General features: G+C 37.0%; 2 protein-coding genes across 5 annotated transcripts in view; one reads left to right on the plus strand and one right to left on the minus strand.

Moving 5' to 3' along the window:
- The first annotated feature begins 2,700 nt into the window (after positions 1-2,700).
- On the plus strand, positions 2,701-4,376 carry LOC108742492 (elastin-like). The gene is made up of 2 exons (XM_025979994.1): positions 2,701-2,841; positions 2,949-4,376. The coding sequence occupies exons 1-2, from the start codon at positions 2,794-2,796 to the stop codon at positions 4,374-4,376; spliced, it is 1,476 nt and encodes a 491-aa protein (XP_025835779.1). The 5' UTR covers positions 2,701-2,793.
- Positions 4,377-5,176: 800 nt separating this feature from the next.
- Positions 5,177-10,374, minus strand: part of LOC108742493 (glucose dehydrogenase [FAD, quinone]-like) — a 13,100-nt gene continuing 7,902 nt past the window's right edge. For all 4 annotated transcript variants that reach the window (XM_025979984.1, XM_025979982.1, XM_025979985.1 and 1 more), the window contains exon 5: positions 5,177-6,694. In XM_025979984.1, the coding sequence (XP_025835769.1) occupies positions 5,221-6,694 (1,474 nt within the window). In that variant the 3' untranslated portion in view covers positions 5,177-5,220. The remainder of the gene's footprint in view (positions 6,695-10,374) is intronic.

Here is a 10,374-nt window from a genome sequence, read left to right on the forward strand (position 1 = left end):
ACTCCAATTTCCCAATAGGGTATCAGCATAATGCAATTATGTGTTCATGCACTTCTGACCCATGAAGCCGAATGAAGTACGTACGTTGTTACCCTAACAAATCAATTCTGAACGGCATCATAAAGCCACATTCATTCTTTTTCTAATTTCTAATTCTGGGTTCCAAATTTTGCATCGATTTACGTGTTCAGGATAGTAAAATCCCCCTTTTCGAAGGAAAACGCACTTTTGGAAGATATAGTTATTTAAATAAATACTGGTAACTTTTTTGGGCAAAGGGTGTGACCAGGGACCTGATCAGCATCACTTTTGTGTGGACAAGTAGTAGTAGATAGTAAAGTGGAAACGGAAGCGAATACGGAATGGGAAGTACACTCTACACCGAAAAAAATATATAGATACCGTAAAAATTATGCGAAGATTACATTCTCGTAAAGTCATATGGTAATAATGACTAAATTAAAGTAACGACCCAGTAAGAGGAGAATAAAATTTGAAAAATATCAACAAACGGAATACTAGGATTTAGGTCCTACACTATTGCAAAAACCCGCCATTAAAAAACAATGCTCCCAGTAGATAGGGGTGCATCACTCACGAGTGATAAGTAATAAGAATAAGTTAAATTGTCTTCCAAGGCGTTCGTTTCTCTCTAAACTTAAAATTGTTCATTAGAAGTATGCGGAAGTTCCGTAATTGCGGAAGTGGAAGCAGAAGTCTGTTGTAACGCTAGACCACACCGTTGTAGATTGCAAGCTCATTTAACACGAGAGAGATTGAGTTCCATAATAATGACAATGCAGAACCATCATGGTATTCCCCAAAAAATATTGTATTACTTACATACAAACTATCGGAAATAACTACTTTCCACAACATAGGTCCGGAATCTTTATGATACATAAACGAAACGAAAAAGATTGTAATCCAGAATTGTATTCTCAACTTAAAAATTGTGAAATCTCAAAAGAGTTGGTTCCCTCTTTCCTATTTTTCTTCCTGGTTGACTGCTTTACTTTAAAATCTCTTAGTCCACCGAAGAATTTACATCATCAATTTTGCGCGCCTCATGTCTGGGCATTGCCCAGCTGGCCCCGCTTAGAACGGGCCCTGTATACCGGAACGTAAAGTCAAATTATTGATTTTTGGAAAGCTTGATTTGTAAATCAAGTCGAATATTTTGCAAAAACATCAAGCTACTTGACTTATCGAATCTACGTTTTAATAAAACTAAAAAAAATATTTAGATGAAGATACAGTTTTCGGCAGTAAAACAAATGAACGTAATTGAATATTGGTAAGCCAATCAAGACACCCTGATACTCATAAAGACGGCCCTTTTTTGTTCTGCAGTAGCGCAAGGGTGANATAATCTACAAATCCTATGTACACACTCTTTCCTTTTTCTATCGTTTTCTCTATTGTTACCCGTAAAGCTAGAATGGCCTCCCACGTTAATCTATTTATTCTAAACCCAAATTGATCTTCCCCTAATAGTTCTTCCGCCCTATTCTATTTTTCCCTTTTCTATCCTCCTCTGTACAATTCTAGTTAAGATTTTTGACGCATGGGAAGTTAACCTGATTGTTCGCACCTATCTGCGCCTCTCTTTGGTAAGTATGGTTACTACCACGTTACGTTTATGATCCTCTGGGACCCGTCTCGTAAATGTGACTAACTAGCTTAAACGTACGATCTTTAACCTCTTGTCCTGCATATTTTAGAATTTCCGACTGAATTAAAAATTATAATAAGTGCATCACGCTCAAAAGGAAGTCCTACTCTACAATGATTATGTTTCCGGCAGAGTGAAGTGTAAGATCTTATCCGTTCAGGGCGTGACTATGATGAGAGTACAAAACTTGTTTTGACCATTCTAAGCCTCTCTAGTTTGTTTTTATAGTATCGTTTATTAAGCAAAAAGTAAAAGAAAATTAAAGATTATTGAAATACAAATAGAAGTTAATGTTTGTGAACCGCAAAATTAAATAAAAACTAATGCGATTAGCATTTGTTGTTTTAACGATATAATGTAGGTACCATAGGTAGAGAAAAACTGTCAAAAACACACAAAAAAAACTTTTCAATTATTTTAATCGACTCGACCACATACTATAATCTATTAGGATTTAATATCTACTTGTTGAAGAGGATATCATTAATAAAAAACTGTTGAAACAAGTTTGTACTACTTAATTTTCTCCACTGAAAAAGAATATGAACTTTATTGTTTGTTCTGCTTGAATTCTGCTAGATCAGTTCATTAGTAACTCAACGGGACAACTTTACCATATTTCCCAAGTACCTGTCGACTTACCTCGCGCACCGCCTGCAGAGGTGTAAGCGATAATAATTTGTTATTAATTATGCAATACATGCATTGTTCTTCTATGCGTGTTTTGATTGAGAATATAAACACGTTCTATTAATAACAAACGGCGACACTCGTAGTTCGTAGCCCGGGTTTTCGCAGAATCGAAAAAATGACGAGAGAATTAATCAAAATTAATGTAGGCAAAATTTTCATTTTCTAGTTAATACGATATCAAAGCATGATTTTTAATATTTCAAATTAGATAGTAAATCTAAACAGTAACACGAGTACGTGAGCAAACAATTAATAAATATAAACTTTGATCTCCCAAAACATTCGTTATTTGATATTAGAATATTCAAAAATATTTTTGTGCAATAGCGGCATAGACGCATATAAATACGATGATTGCCGTTGTTAAGACATAGTACGTAAGTGAATCGTTTTCAAACAACTACAACCTACAACCAGCAATAAAAATGTACTCTGCCGTTTTTGCAATTTTTGCGCTACAGCTATTTGCACAGGTAATAATTAACTGATACGAGTAATCATTTTTTTCATCATGATTTTCCCCAATCAACCTTACCTAATGCACTCTCTAACTTGAGATATTCATTATTTATTTAATTAGATTCAAGCTGCTGCGATTGTTGGAGCTCCAAGTGTTGGAATTGCAACTGCTGGATTACCACCATGCTCCTCCATAGCTGGCATTAACGAGCTAGGGATCAGCTCAGTAATTGGTGCTCCATTCCTAGGAAATGGTCTTTTCGGAGCTCCCGGAGTTGTATCTTCTGAAACAACCACAATTAATGGACTTGGTGCCTTCCCAGGAGTTGCCGGTCCTTTCTTAGGCAATGGGATCATTGGAGCTGGAGTTCCAGGAGTTGTATCTTCTGAAACAACCACAATTAATGGACTTGGTGCCTTCCCAGGAGTTGCTGGTCCTTTCTTAGGCAATGGAATCATTGGAGCTGGAGTTCCAGGAGTTGTATCTTCTGAAACAACCACAGTTAATGGACTTGGTGCCTTCCCAGGAATTGCTGGTTTAGGACTTGGTGGTCCTTTCTTAGGCAATGGAATCATTGGAACTGGAGTTCCAGGAGTTGTATCTTCTGAAACAACCACAATTAATGGAGTCGGTGCTTGCCCAGGAGTAGCTGGTTTAGGAATTGGTGCTCCTTTCTTAGGTAATGGAATCATTGGAGCTGGAGTTCCTGGAGTTGTATCTTCTGAAACAACCACTGTTAACGGACTCGGTGCCTTCCCAGGAATAACTGGTTTAGGACTTGGTGCTCCCTTCTTAAGTGCCGGTATCATTGGAGGTGGGGTTCCTGGAATTGTATCTTCTGAAACAACCACAGTTAATGGACTTGGTGCATTCCCGGGAGTTGCTGGTTTAGGACTTGGTATAGGAAACGGAATCATCGGAGCTGGAGTTCCAGGTGTTGTATCTTCTGAAACAACCACAATTAATGGACTCGGTGCCTTCCCAGGAGTTGCTGGTTTAGGTCTTGGCGCCCCTTTCTTAGGAAACGGGATCATTGGAGCTCCAGGAATTGTATCTACTGAAACCACTGCAATCAATGGATTAGCTCCTTGCTCAGAAATTGCTGGCTTAGGTATTGGTACTCCTTTCTTAGGAAACGGACTCATTGGAGGTATAGCACCTGGAGTTGTATCTACCGAGACTACTGCAGTTAGCGGATTTAACAACTTTGGTGGAATTGCTGGTTTAGGACTTGGTGCTCCATTCCTAGGAAATGGACTTATTGGACCTGCTGCTCCCGGTGTTGTATCTTCTGAGACAACAACAGTTAACGGATTTGGTGCCTTTCCAGGAGTTGCTGGTTTAGGGCTTGGTACTTTGGGTGGTGGATTATTTGGAGCTGCCGGTCTTGGTAACGGGCTTCTAGGAGGAGTGACCAGCACTGAAGTTACTGCACCAAACGCATGCGGTGGATTGACAAGTGTTGAAGTTACTGGTCCAACAGCTCCTGTCTTTGGACTTGGAGTGGGCTCCTTAGGGTTAGGAAATTTGAACCGAGCACTTTTCTAAATATTACATTAACTTATAGATAGGGAGTCATCGACGTTTCCATTGAACTTAAAAAATTAATGAATTTATACGTTTCTTAATTATTTATAAATTGAATAAAAATATAACTGTCTTTAGTATGTTTTTCTTTTTATATTTGTTGAAGTAAATTTCAAAAATTCGGCAGTTTGGAATACGGCTTATTCTAATAAGTCGACGTATAATTCCACTTACAATAGGTACAAATGTGATTAATGATTTAATACTGATCGATTAGTTGTTTAATTAATAACAAAAAAAATAATTTAATATCTGTGGCAAGAAATTGTATAAAATGATCTAATTCTTTTTTAAAATCGTTCTATTCGATTACATGGCAGCAAAGCTTATTTTTCAGTAATACCATCCGCTATTAGATAAGCTTGTTAAATGTGACTCTTTACCTCACCAATGGAGGAAAAGATTCGAACTGACGCAAAGATTATATTAGAGGGATCTCTTGGATTTCGTTAGGCTAGAGAATGAACATCCTAGTCAGGATTTGTCAGGACCACTTAGGGTGACTTAAACGTCTTTATTTTTATCCTTTAGGAAAGCTTTTTTTTCTGACCACTTTTTGTCCGCTAGTGCGTATGAAGGAAGTTGCGTTGTAGACCTCTGACTTCGCCAATTTATCAATTTACCGTAAGATGCAGTGACAGGAAAGGAAAGATGTATTAGAAGGAATGTTTAAAAAATATGTTGCATACGTTTCTTTAATTGTACCTAAACGTAGAAAAGGAAAACTAACTGATTTCAGGAAAACAATAATACATTCAAGGTTATGTGAACTACAACTCCATCTTTATTAACCATACAGAACTAATTAATTAAAATATGACAAAACTGTTGAATAAATGATGACTATTGAGGACAGAAGAAAAGAAATTGATGAAATTGTTCGGTAATCACTATTGGATGTTAAATATTCTCTTATTATAAGATTATCTTCTTTAATCATATCGGCCCCTTTTTCGGCAATCATATAAACAGTTCCAACTAGATGTCCAGTTACAAACGAAGGAACTACCGAAGCATCTATGATCCTAATATTGTCCATACCATGGACAAGTAATCTTTCGTTAATAACTGATTCTGAACTATTCCATCCCATTTTGCAGGATCCTATACCATGAAATGCTGCAATGCCATTATATTGGATTAAGCATTTCCAATAACTTGCGTCACCAAACGAATAGTCTCCACAAAGTTTTGTGTCACGTAGTGGTGTAACGTTAAACTTTTTGAATGGCTCCGATGATAGAATGGATAACGTTAAATCCAATGCTTCTACCAAAGCCTCTAAATCTTGTGTTTCTGATAGGCTGTTAGGATTTATTAGAGGAAACTCTAATGGATTATTTGAAGCTAGCGTAATCCTTCCCACTGATTTTGGATAAAGCAAAACACTGTACAATGCTATGGTCAATGGATTTGTAAAACCAAAAGTGTCGTTCAAGTGTTGTAGGCCAAATCCATCAAGAAAAATGAGTTCCATTGTCGGGTAGTTCTTAATATTGTGGAATGTATAAACATTTGCTCTGGCTGATGATGTCAAAAATCCGGAAGCCTTTAGATATCGAGATATTTCATATTCCAAGGAAGTGTTTTGAAAATAATTCGTTGTTGCTTGAATCCCTGCGACGCACTGGTCTTGGAAGAATTGACCAACTGGTAAATCCTTGACTGGAGTTATGTTCAGATTGAGGAGATCCTCGGAAGGACCGATCCCTGACAGCATTAACAACTGGGGAGATCCAACTACACCAGCTGATACAATTACTTCTCTAACGGCGTTCACGTGATATTTGGTTTCGTTGTGTATAAATTCCACACCGGTAGCTCTCAAATTATCAGTGACAATTCGTATCACAAGTGCTTCAGTAAGGATTTGTAAATTAGTTTGTTCTTCCACCACTGAGTCTATAAATACTTTGGCGCCACTTTCTCTGCGACCTTTGTAAGTTGACTGTTGAACAATGCCGTATCCTAGAGGGTTTTTACCGTTGATGTCCGTCATACTGTAGCCGAAACTTTCTAGTATTTCCATGTATGCCGTAGCAACATCTGAAACGTGTTTGAAGTTTTCAATGACGAGCTCTCCATTAAAACCATGATAGTCCACGTCGATGTTTTCAAAAGATGCGTTTTCGTATTTCTTTAAATAGGGAAGGACATCTTGGAAAGACCATCCCTCCAATCCTAATTCTGTCCATTTGTCATAATCTGAAGCGGCACCTCGCAAAAAGATGTTGTCGTTTATTAATGTACTACCTCCTAATCCTTTTCCTCTTGGATACACACCAAATGNATCACTTACGAGTGATAAGTAATAAGAATAAGTTAAATTGTATTTAAAGGCGTTCATTTCTTTCTAAACTTTAAATTGTTCATTAGAAGTATGCGGAATTTCCGTAATTGCGGAAGTGGAAGCAGAAGTCTGTTGTAACGCTAGACCACACCGTTGTAGATTGCAAGCTCATTTAACACGAGAGAGATTGAGTTCCATAATAATGACAATGCAGAACCATCATGGTATTCCCCAAAAAATATTGTATTACTTACATACAAACTATCGGAAATAACTACTTCCCACAACATAGGTCCGGAATCTTTATGATACATAAACGAAACGAAAAAGATTGAAATCCAGAATTCCCTTGCATTCTCAACTTAAAAATTGTGAAATCTCAAAAGAGTTGGTTCCCTCTTTCCTATTTTTCTTCCTGGTTGACTGCTTTACTTTAAAATCTCTTGGTCCACCGAAGAATTTACTTCATCAATTTTGCGCCCCTCATTTCTGGGCATTGTCCAGCTGGCCCCGCTTAGAACGGGCCCTGTATACCGGAACGTAAAGTCAAATTATCGATTTTTGGAAAGCTTGATTTGTAAATCAAGTCGAATATTTTGCAAAAACATCAAGCTACTTGACTTATCGAATCTACGTTTTAATAAAACTAAAAAGAATATTTAGATGAAGATACAGTTTTCGGCAGTAAAACAAATGAACGTAATTGAATATTGGTAAGCCAATCAAGACACCCTGATACTCATAAAGACGGCCCTTTTTTGTTCTGCAGTAGCGCAAGGGTAAAAATTACCCACTACCACTTGTATATATTACCCCACCCTAAGAAAAAAAAAAAAACAAGAAACAATTACATTTCCACTTCTTTCGTAACGCCCTTATGGAACAATAAAAGAGCGGAGCAATTCTTTTGCCGCAAGGAGTAATAAAAAACCGTGAATATATTTTGTGTAATTGTGCCCCATAAGTCGCCTTTATTACGTCTAGTTCGGAGGAGGGTCGTCCGTGGCGCTGGCGTCTTACGGCACCCCTGGGCCAAGGAGGGCACGTGAGCGAGCAAAATGCTCTTCCACTTCTTATTATTATTCTTTCGGAGGCGCCTAAGACCACCTACTATCGTAAGAACACACTATATCATGGAGAACGGCATTCGTGACAAAGAGCAATTGAAAATTTACAAGGTACGAGGAATTACCTAGCTGAATTTCCGAAATCCAAAATGTAATACCATCTGTAGGGTTCCGCAGTTAAAAAGGAAATTAAATGCAAATTGATCACAATGCGATTAATATCATAAAAATGTAGATAATACCACAAATGGTGCGGTAAACGCCATCTGTAGTACGATGCTCCATTTGAGGATTCCATATGCTCCAACAAACTCCATTTAAATATATGGATATCTACTTGCTGAAACGAATCCCGCCGTAGCTAACCTCAACGTGATAGCACGTTACCATCCATATATTTAAATGGACCTTGTTGGAGCATATGTAATCCTCAAATGTAGCATCGTACTACAGATGGCGTTTACCGCGCCATTTGTGGTATTTTCTAAGACGCGCTGATGAGATCCAAAAAGATCGAAATCGCGATCCGCGTCTGGCAGTTTCGACAGAATACAGACCACTTCGAATTATTTTATTCACAAAAATGTGACAACATTAGGAGTAGATATACAAGGACAAAGGATTCATCATCATCATAAGGTCGTCAGTCCTAAGACTGGTTGGACACGCATCTCCACTCCTTCCTATCCTGAGCTAATCTTCGCATTTCCCTAAAACTAAAACAATCCATATCCTTAACTATGTGCGAACAGTAATCTAATTTAGTTCTACCTCCACTCCTCTTATCTATTGTTTCTACCTCTAATATGTCTCTGACTAGATCTTCTTGCCTGAGACAAAGGATTGGCATACTTAAATTTGCAGATGATATATCAGTATTAGCATCTAGCGAAGAGGAGCCCGAGATTAATTAAATAAAATGGAAACGGTATTGATAAAAGATTATGGTATGAAAATAAATGAAAGTGAATCAACAGAAGAAGTCGCTGATTTTCGATATCTATAGAAAGTCAGATATTTCAAAAGTTGAAAGGAATGGTAGAGATGAGATCATTTCACCGCAGTTAAAGGAAACCAATTAACTTGTGTACCAATATCGAAATTGAATCAACGAAAAGCTTCTAGTTCTTCTAGCTCCATATTAATAACGAAAAACTACACAAAATTAAAGATACAAACTATTTTATTTCATCTCCCAATGGCTTCTTCATCAGGCAGAAAAAGATTTTTTTTTAATTTTAGTTTATGATTAAATTTTAAGTTTCAACATTGGAATTGACCAAATATTAAACCGAAAGTTCATATATTTTATTGACCACAATGATTATTTGACTATGCAGTGGTGGCCTCTCCAACATTTACAGATATTTTGCATTGATGGTTTTGGAATTAGAAGGTAGAGATGTCTTGATAAGGATTTGAAAGCAAAGATTTCGTGACCGGAAGGTTAATGTTAAACACCTTTGAAATGTTTCTTACTATATTTTAGAAGGCCTATCTTAGACACCACTTTGTGCTGTAACTGAAGAAAAACATTGATTCCACTTTTCATTCTATCACAAGAGAATCAAAAAAATAGGTTTCATAAAATGTCATCAATAATATCTACTGTTTAAAAAACATCAGTATCTATAGGTACAGAACATGTAAACATAATCAAAGAAACAATTAGATAAATAATAAAGTGCATGTCTGTAAGTTATATATTCACTAATTAACCTTCATCACAGCGTATGTCCCGCGTCTCCTCTGTTTTGACTGTGATAAATCGACCTTCAACTACCTGTACGCTTTTCCTTTATGTCAAGCGTGAAATTATTCAGTGGTTTTGTGTGAAGTGTTTGAGGTAAAAAATACGTCGTTGAGCTATTAGCACTTTTGGTCGAAAAGTCCAATAATTCTCACTTCTAAATCGGTTGAGATGTCAAGTTCACGTTTAAAGCAGCGGAGATGGTGAATAAAAGAGGAGATCGGAGCTCGTGTTAAAAGCCACACGACTCAATTATTAACCTGGAGCTTTCGACGTGGACTCCGTCGCGCAAACAAATCAAATATTTAATTGTCTCGTCACAAACTGTGATGTCACATGTTCAACTCATTCGTGGTAAACTAACTAACTGTCATTTCCTGATTAGGTCTACCGAAAATCACGGGATGGGTATTTATTTTTAAAACTACCTTATCAATTTTGTAAATTATTACCAAAACTTATATCAGCATTTAGGAGTTAGTAAAGAACGGAAATATTACCTGCAATTATTGCAAGTAGTTTTTGAAAAAAAGGCACCCATTTCTTCCACATTGATGTAGGCATTTTCTAACGAAAATATTCTAAATTAAAGCTAAGATAATTTTTAATCATTTTCTTATTTTTTTTGGTAGGCGAGATAGGTTGGTAGGACACCTTCTCAGACATGAAGATCTAGTCAGAGACATATTAGAGGCAGAAACAGGAGTTAGGAGGGGTAGAGGTAGACCTAGATTAGATTACTCTTCGCAAATAGTTAAGGATGTGGGTTGTTCTAGTTTTAGGGAAATGCGAAGTTTAGCTCAGGATAGGAAAGAGTGGAGGTACGTGTCCAACCAGTCTTAGGACTGATGA

This window comes from Agrilus planipennis, unplaced genomic scaffold, assembly GCF_000699045.2.
Source record: "Agrilus planipennis isolate EAB-ADULT unplaced genomic scaffold, Apla_2.0 scaffold285, whole genome shotgun sequence".
Lineage (NCBI taxonomy): Eukaryota > Metazoa > Arthropoda > Insecta > Coleoptera > Buprestidae > Agrilus > Agrilus planipennis.

Bases quoted from the DNA above. Each gene is read 5' to 3' on its own strand.
- LOC108742492 (XM_025979994.1), top strand. From the start codon at position 2,794: ATGTACTCTGCCGTTTTTGCAATTTTTGCGCTACAGCTATTTGCACAG. The intron at 2,842-2,948 runs GTAATAATTAAC...TTATTTAATTAG, and splicing joins CGCTACAGCTATTTGCACAG to ATTCAAGCTGCTGCGATTGT.